The sequence below is a fragment of the Lepidochelys kempii genome, chromosome 3 (assembly GCF_965140265.1).
Source record: "Lepidochelys kempii isolate rLepKem1 chromosome 3, rLepKem1.hap2, whole genome shotgun sequence".
In the NCBI taxonomy this organism is placed as follows: domain Eukaryota; kingdom Metazoa; phylum Chordata; order Testudines; family Cheloniidae; genus Lepidochelys; species Lepidochelys kempii.
Genome location: NC_133258.1, coordinates 175472515 through 175487716, shown reverse-complemented (window position 1 = coordinate 175487716; position 15202 = coordinate 175472515). Strand labels below are relative to the sequence as shown.

The 15202-nt window shown below is 42.5% G+C and overlaps 2 protein-coding genes across 5 annotated transcripts in view; one reads left to right on the top strand and one right to left on the bottom strand.

Moving 5' to 3' along the window:
• Window positions 1-7825: 7825 nt before the first annotated feature.
• Window positions 7826-14322, bottom strand: CRIPT (CXXC repeat containing interactor of PDZ3 domain). Of its 2 annotated transcripts, none has more exons than XM_073339130.1 (5): window positions 14255-14322; window positions 13581-13646; window positions 12075-12129; window positions 10595-10698; window positions 7826-8306 (listed from the first exon to the last, which is right to left on the bottom strand). In XM_073339130.1, exons 1-5 carry the CDS (start codon window positions 14268-14270, stop codon window positions 8242-8244), a joined length of 306 nt encoding a protein of 101 aa, XP_073195231.1. In that variant the 5' UTR covers window positions 14271-14322; the 3' UTR covers window positions 7826-8241. The 2 variants fall into 2 exon arrangements, with proteins under 2 accessions (XP_073195231.1, XP_073195232.1); XM_073339131.1 differs by lacking the exon at window positions 7826-8306 and adding an exon at window positions 8503-10368.
• Window positions 14258-15202, top strand: part of PIGF (phosphatidylinositol glycan anchor biosynthesis class F) — a 45538-nt gene continuing 44593 nt past the window's right edge. The window contains exon 1 of one of the 3 annotated variants that reach the window (XM_073339126.1): window positions 14258-14609. The gene's annotated coding sequence lies outside the window, so the exon portion shown is untranslated. The remainder of the gene's footprint in view (window positions 14610-15202) is intronic. The other 2 variants (XR_012158268.1, XM_073339124.1) reach the window with 2 other exon arrangements.

Sequence of the window (15202 nt, the reverse complement as noted above, 5' to 3'; positions counted from 1 at the left end):
CTACTGAAGCACTGCGATGAGTTAAAAATATCTCATGATGGGCGACATCACAAGCTGCTGACAAACTGAATGAAAGCAAAATGGACACTTTTTCTAGCTCTATCCATCACCAGGAGATAATTAGTCTTCAACAGGAAACTGTCTCTGTCCCATGCCCACCTCTGAAAGCCGACTGGTAGGGATTTAGGACAGTCTGTCTCCCAAACTTTGGAAACCTGAGCTCTTTTTCAATTATGCACCTTGCAGCCTTGACATGTGTCACTAGAGATCTATCCATGCCAATTTATACATCTTCCACACTTGCTCCGCCAACTAACCCTTCATACATTCCTGAGGGAGCGTGCACCACACGTAACAAAGGAGATCAATCATCAGCATTTGCTAATGTGTTTTGATGAGAACTGATATAGTTAGCTATATTGACATTTTATCATCCTATCTGAGCTAGCATGCATCGGAAGAATGGGGTAATTAGACCTCAGAGCTATTGTTTCATGCTCTCTATTGCTGAATTGGTAACACTCACTTTGTATTTTGAGGACTTTCTCTGCAACTGTAACAATTGCAGATGAACTTTAAACAAATAATAAAAGCTGAGACTCTGGCGAATAGCTGAGAGGTCTTTACTGTATACCCGATGGGGGAACGTCCTGTACTTTAGAAAACAATGATTTAGGAAACTAGTGGAAGCCAAGTGTTGGTGCAGCTGTCCTATCACCACTTTTTCAATAAAGTTCCATAAAAACAGAGGTTTGAGACAAGAGCGTAATTAGCAACAGTCCTTGGTTTTTATTCTATTTATTATTTTATCTTTTTATTCATCAAAATAATTACCACAGAGGGCCAGAGTCTGATACTGTAATGCTTTGGGGTTCAACCCAGACCCATAAGGGGTTGTATCACTGTCTGCCCTGTGACTCTGGCTGCCTTCAGTGCTATGCTACTGTGGCTCACAGTTTTGACACCAAAAGCTTGTAAACAAGCATGCAGGTCACAGGCTGGCTTCCACTGCCCAGTTACTTTCTGAAGAGTGACCCCAACTCCCTCCCAGTTCTAACTTTGCCCAAATTCATCTGCCAATGTGACAATCTGCTGAGGTTCCTAGAATTGTGAGCGACTATTTTACTCCTCTCAGCCTCAGCATGTGACAGCTCCCTGACAGAGCAACTTATTTGCCTGGCCAGCAAACTCTTCAGGACTCTGCCAGTCCAAACCTTGCCTTGTAGGTAACAGTGAACCTTAACACCTGAGTTTCCCAGAGATGTCTCCCTGCAGTGTCCAGCCCTCTCATGGAACACTCCCAGAAGTTAGTTGCTCCTTTAGAGAGAGAGTACACTGTAGCTCATTAATTTAACTAGGATTTAACAAACATTCTTGTGTCAATCACAGCACTGCATTGGTTTATAGCAGGGGTAGCCAAATTTACTGGTCCTCCAAGCTGCATACGATAATCTTAAGAAGTTCAAGAGCTAGGCATGTCTGCAGGGCTCGGGGCTTCTGCCCTGCAGCAGGGTGGTGGGGCTCCGGGCTGAAGCCCTTAGACCCCTGTCCCTGTCTGATAGGCTGAGAATGGGCTGGGGGGGGCGGCTCTCCACATGGGAGGGCCTGCAAGTCGCACTTTAACTGTAAAAGAACCACATGTGGCCTGTGAGCTGTGGTTTGGCCACCCGTGGTTTATAATAAAAGTAAAACATTTATTTAACAAACAGGACAAGGCGATACCACGAGTAAGGAATAAAGATAGATGCTCAAGAACTACCCCAACAGAATGCATGGCATCCACCAGCCCTATGTGGGAAATCAAATTAAAATTTTATTTGAAAGAGTTTGCTTCTCCAGTTAGGCATGCTAAGGCTCACATGCCTATTCATGCACCTAATGGATTACACCAAGCATGTGTGGAGAAAGAGGCTAACTATCTAGAAAACTCTCTCTACATCACATGGGTGGCTCTGAGGGTGTGATACAATCATCCCAGGCATTGGGATCTTAAATCCAACCCAGGGCAGAAATCTGAAATAAAATTAAAAATAAAAGTAGGCATATTGCTCTAAACTGCCTCCTCAAAGACTGATTTTTTATTTGAGGGAAATGTAATCTGAGTACAACAGAGTATTCAGAAGGCACCAAAACTATTCTTCAGATGGGGCAACCAGAATTGCACACGGTATTCAAGATGTGGCATATCTAGGGATTAGGTTTAAGTAGAAGCATATTTTCTGTTTTATCTATCCCCTTTCCTAATGGTTCCTAACATTGTGTTAGCTTTTTGACTGCCACTGCACATTGAGTAGATGTTTTCAGAGAACTATCCCCAATGACTCCAAGATCTCTTTCTTGAGTGGCAACAGCTAATTTAGACCCCATCATTTTGTGTATAGCTGGGATTATGTTTTCCAACGTGCATTACACTTTGCACGTATCAACACTGAATTTCATCTGCAATTGTGTTGCCCAGTCACCCAGTTTTGTGAGATCCCTTTATAACTCTTGGTAGTCAGCTTTGGACTTAACTACCTTCAGTGATTTTGTATCATCTGCAAACTTTGCCATCTCACTGTTGACCCCCTTTTCCAAATAATTTATTAATATTTGAACAGCACTGGTCCCAGTACAGATCCTTGGGGGAGCCTATTTACAGCTTTCCACTGTGAAAATTGACCATTTATTTCTACTCTTTGTTCCCTATCTTTTAGCCAATTACAATTCCATGAGAATATTCTGCTTACTTTGCTTAAGAGCCTTTGGTGTTGGACTTTGTCAAAGGCTTGCTAAAAGTCCAAGTACACTGTATCCACTGGATCACCCTTGTCCATATGCTTGTTGACCTTCTCAAAAATTCTAATAGCTTGATGAGGCATGATTTTCCTTTACATATGCCATGTTGTCTTTTCCCCACGTGTCATCTGTGTGTATAATAATTCTGTTCTTTATTGTAGTTTCAAGCAATTTGCCAGATAGTGAAGTTAGGCTTACCTGCCTCTAATTGCCAGGATCGCCCCTGGAGCCTTTTTAAAAACTTGGCGTTACAGTAGCTATCCTCTGGTCATCTGGTACAGTCTGATTTAAGAAATAAGTTACATACCACTGTTAATAGTTCTGCAATTTTACATCAGAGTTCCTTCAGAACTCTCAGGTGAATACCATCTCGTCCTGGTGACTTATTGCTGTTTATTTGTTCCCAGACCTCCTCTATTGACACCTAAATCAGGGACCATTCCTCAAGTTTGTCATCTAAAAAGAGTGGCTCAGGGTAGGAATCTTCCTCATATCATCTGCAATGAAGACTGATACAAAGAATTCATTGAGCTTCTGTGCAACAGCCTTATCTTTCTTGACTACTCCTTTAGCACCTTGATCGTCCAGTGGCCCCACTGATCACAGGCTTCCTGCTTCTGATGTACTTAAAAACCTTTTTCTGTTACTGTTGTGTCTTTTGCTAGTTGGTCTTCAAATTCTTTTTTGGCCTGCCTAATTATGCTTTCACACTTGACTTCCCAGAGTTTATGCTTCTATTTTCTTCAGTAGGATTTGACTTCCAATTTTTAAAGGATGCTTTTTTTCGTCTCTGTTCTTTGAGCAATTCCACATATTTGCATTCTGCCTCTTCACTCTAATTGACAGGTCCTACTAGGGTGACCAGATGTCCTGATTTTATAGGGACAGTCCCAATACTCAGGGCTTTGTCTAAGAAAGGCGCCTATTACCCCCCTACTCCCACCCAATTTTTCACACTTCCTATCTGGTCACCTTAGGTGCTCCCAGCACTTGCCTTATGCTCAACACTATGCCTATTTCCCTGAACAGAATACCACACTTGTAACATGTAACAAACCACTTCATATCCTTTGACAACCCCTTCACACAGGATACCACCTAAGCCTATATTATCCTCTACTCAGCATTCAATCCATAGACTGACCTCATCTCACCTCACTACTGACAATACCCATGCCAAGAAGACCCCAGCGCTCTGCTAACTGACACAACCTACACAATTCCGTACTGAAACAATGCAGAGTGGAACCTCAAGATACACATGCACCTCTTTCCTTTGATAACACACAAGTGGACCCAGACCTTCTCATATCACAATCACAGCTACAGGACACTGCTCATACTGATCTCCAGATCTCCTCATATCAATCACAGCTCAGATGCTCCTCAAGCTAATCCCCAGATCTTCTGATATCACTCACACCTGCCCCACCTACTGCCTCCACCATTCAGTAAAGCTACACCTAAACCACTGAAAGCAACTGGAGTGCATGCAGATAATTCCCAATGGCTCTTGCCAGCTCCAGGCAAGCAGAGTTACGGTTGCCTGGGTGCTTACCTTACTTCTCTATTTCCTGCATTTCAGAAGTTTGAATTTTACTTCTGAAAAGGCATGAGCCATTACAAAGAGGTTTTTTGCCATTTAATTTTATATAACTGTGTAATATTAGACCAATAGCGCCCTAGGATTATTTCCTGAGCAAGGGCCTAACAATTGCCTATTTAAGAGAATGCGGGCATCTTGCCTTTGATGTATGGCCAATAGTTTAACAAGGAGCATGACAAAAATCCTGTGATAGGACCCATGCATGTATATGTGTATGTGCCCAGTGGGAAGAGAGAATGGGGAATTTGTCCATTTGCTTTCCCACCACCACCTGGCAACCAAACATATATTAAGTGCATTTGCTGGAAATGCTTATGTTTTATTTCTGAAAACTAAGCTAAGAACATTGATAATATACAAGGAGCTTAGCTTGTGTCTTTGGAAATGGGGATGGGTAGTGAGGACTTCTGGGTTGTTCCTCCTATGGGAAAGCTATTTTGGAGATATCTGTCTAAGGAGGTAGATAGCTGGCCTCAATCACTGTAGTATCTTAGCATCTCCCTTCCATTTATTGCAATCTGATCCATACCAAAGGCCAAAAGCCACCTCTTCACAAGTATTTTTATGAGCCCCAAGGAAAAAGTCATCTGTGGCAGTATCCAGAGGGGGACTGACTCCATCAGAGTCCAAGGAATCACCCCAACCCTATGAACTGGTGCTTTATCTGTATAACTTATGAATTCTGATTGATATTTTGAAGTTCTGTTATGAGAAACTGCTGTATTTAAAGTGCCTATCTCTTTGTAGATCCAAGATTGCTGACAGGGCCTGTAACAGCTACACACCAGACAAATACAAAAGGAAATACTAAAGATTAATGACAATACTTAGACCTCACGAAAGTTATGCTAGAAAGCAGCTCAAGCCTTGTAGATCCCGTTTAGCTGAGCCCCTGAAAAGGGGGCAGAGGGGGAAAGAGCAGTAGAAACTTACCAAGAGTAGAACAAAAGAAGCCAGGTGACCAGGAGGAGTTTAAATAGAGAACCACACAGAAACAGGAAGTGTAGAGTGGGAGAGACTAAAGTCACAAAAGCTTGGTAAGGAACTCCACAGGGAGAGGTCATCCAGCACGTAGCACCCTCACAGTAGGGTTACCACCTTTGAAATATAAAAAAACTGGGCACTCCCCACCCCAAGGCAAGCCGGCAGCAACCCCAAACCCCAACCACAAGGCAACTCCGCCCTTCAACCGCCACTTATAGTATCTAGAGAGATAAGCACATATATAGATAAGATTGAGAACAACATTTTCTTACCTTGGTCGTGTTTTTCCAAGATGCTGTGTTTGTGTCCATCTTCACTGAGATTATTTCTTCCCAAACTGCATTGATTCTATATTTTAACTATATACTTAAATGTGAATGTTTTGGAACTTTATGTATAAAGAAAATCCATTGAGTCTATTTCTTGAACTCGTATTTGTCGTTTGATTTTGCTGTTTCCAGCAATTTCTTATTTTAACGTCAACATTGTAGCATCTGTAGCTGGACACAGAAGCTTTTAACATTAGCTGTTTCGGTGAATTGTGATGATAATAATGCAAATCTTTAGACCCACATAAAAAAAAACCCTGGCAGATTAAATTATTTTTCTGGCAACTGGCAAATACATAAAGAAAACTGACCAGGCCAGTCAAATACTGGCCAGATGGTAACCCTACCTCACAGGGCATCCTGACTGCTTTCCTGAACCCAGATGGCCCCAAGGACTCTGAACAACTCAAATGACTCGGACTGCCACTCAGAGAAGGTCCTAAAGTGATGAGGAAACTGGGTCACAGATGTGGTTATTGTTTTGTCTGATTCTGTCTGACTTTCACTGGTTGAGTACATAGGTCTCAGTCAGCACACACACACTTTACACAAATTCACTACTGCATGCCCCCGAAAGACCTGAATTATAAATCAGAAGATACACATCTTTTGGGTGGAGTTCTGGGAAAGGGGTGTGTTTAAGTAACTGGGATATCTTGGGGGTCAGTGCTGATCATGGGGGCATAGGACAGCTGGGCTGAGGATCTCATTTCCAAGAAGTGGTACCAGAGTGATTGACAGTGCCCAAAGAGTGTGCCAGCTTGGTCAAGAGAGGAACCAGTGCTGCAACCTGCTGAGGCTCCAGAAGTTCACATACCCCAGGGGATCCAGATCAAAGAGGCTTTGATTCCTCTCACAGTGGTCCTAGTGGGTGAGCAGGAGGGGTTGCTCATTACAATCTGGAACACCTTCCTTCAGTTTGGTGGTAGTATTTTAAACAGGGGTTTTAGGAGCCCTCTCCAGCACATCACTGCACCCAGCCTCCACATGGAGGTGTTAACAATGAATGCAGATTCTCTCTGGTGGCCTTCACCAGTCATGAAGAATGTGAGTGCACCTCACATATACTTGGCAGCAACTCACATATACTTGGCAGCAACTCTCTAAGTACACCTCAAGCTCCAGGCAGCAAAAGCAGGTGAAAAACAAATCAGCCAGTACAGATTGGGCGTTTCTTGCCTCTCATGCTGATATTACTACAACATACGTGGTCAGGCTGTTCCAAACCCTATTGCACCTCACTCTGAAATAAATTTATGGTTCGTCACAAGCAGAAACACTTGGTTCTGTTACTGGGAGATGGCAGTCTGTTTAATCAGATGGTCCACAGACTGGGCCAGTTCTGATGACTGAGATTGCAAAGATACTATTGCTCATCAGGAATTCTGTTTGCATTCTCTACAGCCATATTATGCCAAATGCAGAAATTCTGCAATCATATTCAGAGTGAGTTCTCTGCCATCCACCTTTCAGTTTTTCTCCCTGCTATTTCACCTGTAAACCCCTGCTAGGACAATAGAGAGAATGGACGTACCCAGATGCCATTGAGCCAATGCTCATAAACAACAGATGGTTATAGCAATCTAGGCCACTAGCATTGACACCTAATTAGGGCTCATAGTTCTACTGAAGCACTTATACTAGCACAGCTTTCAAGAACCTTAGTTCCAAAATAGATGTTTAAGATCACACTCCAACTACAGTAGGACATGAAGAATATCAGGGGATTAGCATTAAGATTCATTTTATTGTGCTGAGCAAGCAGACATCCCTGTGAAAAATGGGTGTAATAACTAATCTCACAGAGGAGACTTGATAAGATATTTCTAAAGCATTCCGCTATCTATCTTCAGCTGCAAAGGTAACATTACTTGAAGTAAACTGGCAGGTATTAATTTAAATTAGTAACATGTTGGGTTTATTTTTTATTTAGTATTCAAATCATTTGTTGCAATTTGACCAATGTTACTCCAGTTAGTAAACCAATGAGAAGTCTCAACAAGAGTGAAGTGTTGTTTATATCTACACACCAACATTCCTCAGTGCAGGACAAAACTGTAACCATTCATTTTTGAATGTGGAAAATTACAAATACGTCAAGTTATCAGAAAATAAAGTAAACGGAAACTGAACAGGAACAACAACTTTAATGAGTTGACATGATCTCATATTTTAAGCATTTACAAAATGTTTACACTATTACGTAAGTGGTCGAGTCAAAACCTAACAGTGGACTAGCAGGAATACAAAGTCTGAGAATCTATGAGCTATGATGGTGGTGGTTTTGATCTGAACACTTAGCAGACATCTCATTGCAATTCAGGACTATATCAATATGTGTAAAACCATTATTTTTAAACATCGGTAAGTTTAGTGCCAAAATAATAAAAGTCAGATCTCTTAGACTTCTGGTCAAATGTGTCTTTCAGTTTTTCCTTCAGACACATATTACTCTTGAATAATATTCACAAGCTATTTTAGATTAGAAGTTAAACTGTATAAAGATTTTCAGAAACAAGTGCATAAAATCCTCACTCAACATAATTAGACAGATGTTTGTTTGTAGTTCTTGGTATCCAAGACTTTTTTCCCACACATTGAGCAGATGCCTAAAAATGAAGAATAAGGTGTACAAGTCATATTGAGGGTTTTTTGGGTAAATTTCTTTTCAATGATTTTCATGGCTGTGAGTCTTTATAAAGAGTGTCTCTTCCAAAAAGTTGTCAAACAGGAAAAGTTGATGGATGGGTAGAATGAGCTCTCATTCTCAAGTTGTTTGTGTGCTCTCTTGATTTTTATCAGAAATGGCAAATCATGCAGTAGTGATATTATGGCTGCTAAAGCAGTTTATGTCTCAATGATACAGCTACACTATGGGTAAATAACTAAAACATATATAACTAATATAATTCGGGCTGTCAAACGATTAAAAATAATTGCAATTAATCACGCAATTAAAAAAGTCTCACCATTAATCGCAGTTTTAATTGCGCTATTAAATCAGAAAACCAATTTAAATTTATTATAAATATTTTTGGTTGTTTCTCTCCATTTTCAAATATACTGATTTAAATTACAACACAGAATACAAAATGTACAGTGCTCACTTTACATTATTTTTTATTACAAATATTTGCACTATAAAAAAGATATACAAAAGAATTAGTATTTTTCAATTCACCTCATACAAGTATTGTAGTGCCTATAAGTCGAAGCATGAAGGGTCATACCAACGTTTAGCATATCTGGCATGTAAATACCTTGCAACGCCAGCTACAACAGTGTCATGCAAACACCTGCTCTCACTTATTTGTCTAAGTGATTGGCTGAACAAAAAGTAGGACTGAGTGGATTTGTAAGCTCTAAAGTTTTCCAGTTTTCTTTTTGAGTGCAGTTATGTAAAAAAAAAATTCTACATTTGTAAATTGCACTTTCACAATAAAAAGATTGCACCATAGTACTTGTATCAGGTGAATTGAAATATACTATTTTTTGTTTATCTTTTTTTGCAAATAATTGTAATAAAAATAATATAGAGTGAACACTGTACACTTTCTATTCTGTGCTGTAATTGAAATCAATATATTTGAAAATGTAGAAAACATCCAAAAATATTTATAATACATTTAAATTGGTATTCTATTATTGCTTAACAGTGTGATGAAAACTGTGATTAATCATTACTTTTTTTTAATCTAATTTGTTTTGCGTTAATCACTTGCAAGACTGCGATTAATTGACAGACTTAAATATAATTAAAGGTCTGCTATAAACCAATAAAAGCTAGGAAGCTTAGAGTCAGGAATGGAGTATCATTCACCCCTGTGTGTGCCAAGCTCAACAGTATAGAAACACTATTGTATATACCATAATGGATGCATTGCAGTAGTCTGCTTCTTTGTGCTGCTGATTTGATCTTTAACTTTTACTTCTAAAAACAATGAGGAGTCCTTGTGGCACCTTAGAGACTAATAGATTTATTTACAGACTAACACGGCTATCACTCTGAAACCTTTTACTTCTCAGTTTCAGCTTAGTGCAAGCTTCATTTACAATGGACCAAGTACTTGTATAACTGGGCCAGTAAGTCTCCTTCAGTAAAATTTGCATTATCCTTCTACTGGCAGTGGCATATGGTTGCTCCATTTGATTGCTACAAATTGCAATTGGGTTCATGGGAAGTCAGAGTCAGCCACAAAGACAACCATTGACATATGCACTCTTCAAGAACCACCATCACTCAATTCTCTCACAAACTGGGTTCCCCTCTCTTCCTTTTGTGCCACACAGCCAGAATCAGAGGCCTTGTGAGGCTTGTATGCTATAGGAACCTAAAGATAATTTCTTTTGGTGTGAGACTATTAAATATAAAGTAAAATTTGAGACTATATGGGAAAACTGCAGCAAAGGCGTAACAAGAGCCAATGGTTGGAAATTGAAGCTGGACAAATTCAGACTGGAAATAAGGTGTACATTTCTAACATCAAGGTTAATTAACCATTGGTACACTTTAACAATGGACATGGTGGGTTATCCTTCACTGGGAATTTTTAAATTAATACTACATATATGCTCTGGTGAATTTGGGGGTGGAAGTTTATGACCTGCATTATACAGGAGGTCAAACTAGATGATCATTATGGTCCCTTCTTGGCCTTGGAATCCACGAATCTATAAATTAATTTTAAACACAATCACATTATTTTATATTAAGAGAGAGTTCATGCAATTGCTCAGCAACAGCAACCTTCAATAACAGTTTTCCATAAACCTACCAAGGTAAGTTTGAATTATTCTTCAGCTCTACTATTTCTGATGCCTAAAACAAGTGGAGTTCCATTTGTGCACTAAATTCAAGCTGGATAGGGAAGGAAAAGTCATGCTACATAAATCTCACCTTTTTTATAAGCACATCCCTGGCAGTAGTGAGACCCTGGCTGATGAACAGAACTCTTACAAATCCGGCATATTGCAAATTTGTTCTTCCCATAAGGATCAAATCTAGGATGAAAAAATAAAATATTCCACACATTAGAGGTTCATGTAAAAGCCATAGGAGAAAATACTCCCATCTGCCTCATCATGATAATTGCAAAACCACTGAACTTACAGTGGCTATAAACAGACAATGTAGAGAAACTATGGCCTAGGAGAGAGACATTCAAAGAGTCCTAAGGCCAAATATGGCATATGGAAGCTAATAATATGGCCCACTGCACACCCCTGCAGCGTGTAGACAAAGCTGATCAAATGCAAGTCTTTATTTGTAAACTATTAATGATAGAATATTTTGCACTTCCATACCTTTCACCTAATGGTCTCTAAGCACTCTGCAAAAAGGGAATTAAGCCTCAACACTCCTGTGAGGCCAACAACTATCACACTATTTTACAAGTAGATAAACGGGCACTCAGAGGTTTCTCAGTGACTCATGGTCTCACAGGAAGTCTTGTCAGAGACAATAACACAGGGGTGGGCAAACTATGGCCCGCGAGCCGTTTTCAGCCGGCCCGCGAGCTGCACCATGCCACTCGGCCCCGCTCCCGCTGAGGCGCTGGGTTGGGGCCACACCATGCAGCTCGGCCCGGCTCCGGCCAGGGCCGCACCACGCAGCTCCCGGAAGATGCGGCATGGCCCTGCTCTGGCTCCTACGCACTCCAATGATTCTCCTCCCGCTCTCCAAACCCCTCGATCCCAGCCCAGAGCACCCTCCTGAATCCCAAACCTCTCATCCCCAGCCCCACCCCAAAGCCTGCACCTCCAGCTGGAACCTGCACCCCTTCCCACACCCCTGATTCCCCTCCTGCCCTCCAAACCCCTTGGTCCCAGCCCAGAGCACCCTCATACACCCCAAACTCCTCATCCCCAGCCCCACCCCAGAGCCCGCACCCCCTTCCACACCCCAACCCCAATTTTGTGAGCATTCATGGCCCGTCACACAATTTCTATTCCCTGATGTGGCCCTCAGCCCAAAAAGTTTGCTCATCCCTGCAATAACAGAACCCAGATCTCCCAATTCCTCAACAATATCAAACCCTTCCTCACCAAATCTAAAATAAGACAACTAGGCAGATATATGAAAGTTTAGGGTGGACTTAAGCATTGCAAAGTTTGGGCAGTTGTATTGCTATGTTCTCCGTAGAACACAGCAATAAAAGACGAGTCTGAAGATGCATACGTTTGTTTACAAATATTTATAGCATCATAATATTGCACGGTCCTTGCCTCAGATAGCTTGTGTTCTGTCAGACAAATACAATGAGAATTGTATATCAGTTTTAAAAATTACTCAGAAATACATGAAAAAAGTTTTGTCCCAGTAAAAACTTTATAAGATCTTTATTCTTATCTGAGTAAGTTAAAATTGCAATACTAACCTTGCCTTCTTTGAAGTCAGTGCCTTATTTTCATTTAGTTTTCGTCCGCCACTTTCTTTATAGAGGAAAGATAAACAAATGTACTGACTAATATCAAAGTCATTTGTAAAAAGTTTATTTAATAAATTTAAAAAAAAGAGACACACCCATATGCCCCTCCCAGGCTTGATCAAATAAGGGGGAAAAGTTCATTCAAAACAAGAGCCCAGGAACATCATAAGTCTTGAAAGTCCAATAGAACCCACATTGAGTTCTCATATTACTACTACTATACCAGTGGTTCTCAAACTTTTGTACTGGTGACCCCTTTCACATAGCAAGGCTCTGAGTGCCACCGCCTTTACAAATTAAAAACACTGTTTAATATATTTAAAACCATTATAAATGCTGGAGGCAAAGCGGAGTTTGGGGTGGAGGCTGACGGCTCGTGACCCCCCTCATATAATAACCTCACAACCCCCGAGGGGTCCCGACCCCCAGTTTGAGAACCCCTGTACTATACACTAAATGTAGCAGAAGTGCAATATATTATAAACAATGAAAAGTTATCTAAAGGACATGAACAGTTGTGACTAACGTAAGACTCAGTTCAATCAGCTTGCTTGGAGACACTGTATTAAAACATAACTCTTAGAGAATGCATACTCAATATTTTGTACATTTACAGGAACTTCCACCAGAGAATCTCTACAAACTATAATTTGGTCTCAATATATGAATTCTCATTTCCACTGTATAGTTAATTTGATACAGGTTTTGGTCAAGGGGGGAAAAATGGGTAAAGGTCTGGGTCCTTTTCCTATTGTCTTCAAAGAATTGGTATGTAAAGCTCCAGGTGGGTGGACTACTGCACTGTACAATTGAGGCCTTAGTTATTTGTCCAATATTAGACAGAAAGTCCATGGCAGAGCTGGAAATGGAACCGAGGGTTTCTAACTCCTAGTTCTGTGCCTTAACCACCAGGGAGTCCTTTCCTTTCTCTCTTCCTCCCAAAAGGATGAGCAGTCATATTTAATTACACTCCAATACCCCATTTTAAATCTACTGTTTGTTAGTTTGGTGTTCAGGTTCCATTTAGCTACTAAATATGTAATAGTTCAATATAAAATAAATGTTTTTAAAATAAATGTGTTTAATACTATAAATACCCAAGAATAACCAAGTGAAATACTGATCAGGAAGATTAGCCTGAAGGTGGGTGCAAAGTAAAATGTTGAGGGTGAGTAGACTAGAGCAAATAAATGGGTGGAAAAAATGAATATAGGGTACTCCAAGGATTAAGATGTGAGACAACAGGACCTCTTAGTCCATGCTTACACGCGTCATTATTTCGTACTACAATATAGTACAAACACATAGAGCACCACAGAAGATCAAAGTAGTTACATTCCCAATAGACTGAATTATCATGGGAAAGAATCTGACTTAAGTGAAGGACAGTTATCTACTGACATCTAATAAGAGCATAAATTCTTCCTCAATTCAGTAACTTTTCAAATGCAATACCTGTAGTGTTTCTTGCTCCATCCTTCCATGTGTCGGGTGTAATTACAGTGCCAAGTTTCTTCTCACCTATAACACAACATACAGCATGGGAGGGGACTAGACCCAGTTTTCATTCAGGCCTCTAAGCAAATGCTGCTTATTACTACAAATGTCATAAAATCTGTATTTCTGGAGTCAGTGGTCAGCAAGCTCCTGATCGGAGGCCAGGCTGTGCCTGGCCTCTGTAGGTTCCCTTGGTGAGAGATGCCAGTTCACCCACAGAAGCAATGACACAGGTTCCAGCCATGGGGCAACAGCTGGGACAGCCAAGAAGCGGTGGGGCAAACATCGAGTGGGCGCCATGCAGCAAGGGCTCCACACAAGCCTGGGCAGTTCAGCCCATAGCTATGCCCGCCTCGGTGCCCACTGACCAGCCGGGGAAGGGGGGTGTGGGAGATAAGGCCCAGCCCGAAAAGGGAGACCTGCCCCCGCGGGCCTACCCCTTGCCCAGAGGGCAGGGGCGGGGGAGGAGAACGGACCGCGGAGAGGCCGCTGGGCCCCTCTCGCTAACGGGGGAGGGGCCACAGGACAGTGTCGTGGCTCAGCCCCTGGGCGGGGATTCAGCGCAGGCTCCCGGGGGAGTCTCGGCGCCGGGAAGGGGTGCGGGGGGGAGGAGGCTGCCCCAGGGGACTCACACTTCTCGCAGACCATGCTGAGCCAGAATCGCGCGCCAGGCGCCGCCGCCGCCGCCGGGAGACAGCAGCTGTGAAAACGTAAACAAACCGTCACTGCCGGCTCTCCGCTTCCGCTTCCGCCCTCCGCCTCGGCCTGCCCCCCACCCACCGGATCCAGCCTATCGGTTTGCCCAAATCACATAGAAAGTTATCCTGATTGGTTACCACCACCTGTCAATCTCAGCCCTTGTGACCTCTGCAACGCGCCCGGCGCGGCTACCTACGCAGAGACTAAAGCGAAGGGGCAGGTGAGCCCCGTGACCTCTGACCTCGCGTTCGGTGGAGCCCCGCCCACTGCCTCACGGATGTGACTCAGGTAAGAGGAAGATGGCCTTACCTCCATCCCCCTCCCCCGGCGCTGCGCCTTCCGCTGCCTGCCCCCTCTCCTGCCGGCTGCTCCCCCCCCCCGCAGGCTGCGCCTCCCCCGCCCGCCGGCTGCTCCCCCCCCCCGCCGCAGGTTGCTCCCCCCGCTGCTTTCCCCACTACCTCTCTCCCCACCGCAGAGCCTCCCGCCGCTCCTCACCAAATTTGGGGATGAATGCTGGTCACGTGCTGGCTGAGGGAGGTTGAACATAGGCTAGGAAGAAGACAGGTCATGACATTTTGCCTCGCTGCAAATTGCCCGATGGCACAAAGCCTGTGGTGCAGACTGTCACTGCCTGGGGATGCAAACATCAGCATGGCCCATGCATCAGGTGTTGTAGCAGGACACATTATCACAATCGTTGCCAATGGCAGGTTGCAAAGAAGGGTACAGAATAATATTGAGCAGGAATCCTTCCCCCTCCCCAGAGTATCTTACAAGACTGTGTAATTGTTTTGTCTTGCCCAACAAAATCAGGATTCCCCATATCTCTGAGAAAATCACAAGAGGGTGGGCTGAAGAGTTAGCTTCTTGAATTTCTTTTT

Excerpts from the sequence above, each read along its gene's own strand:
- CRIPT (XM_073339130.1), bottom strand. Across the intron at positions 10,699-12,074 it reads CTGACTTCAAAGAAGGCAAG|ATTTGATCCTTATGGGAAGA; the intron begins GTTAGTATTGCA and ends TTTTCATCCTAG. Across the intron at positions 8,307-10,594 it reads GGGATGTGCTTATAAAAAAG|GCATCTGCTCAATGTGTGGG; the intron begins GTGAGATTTATG and ends CTTCATTTTTAG.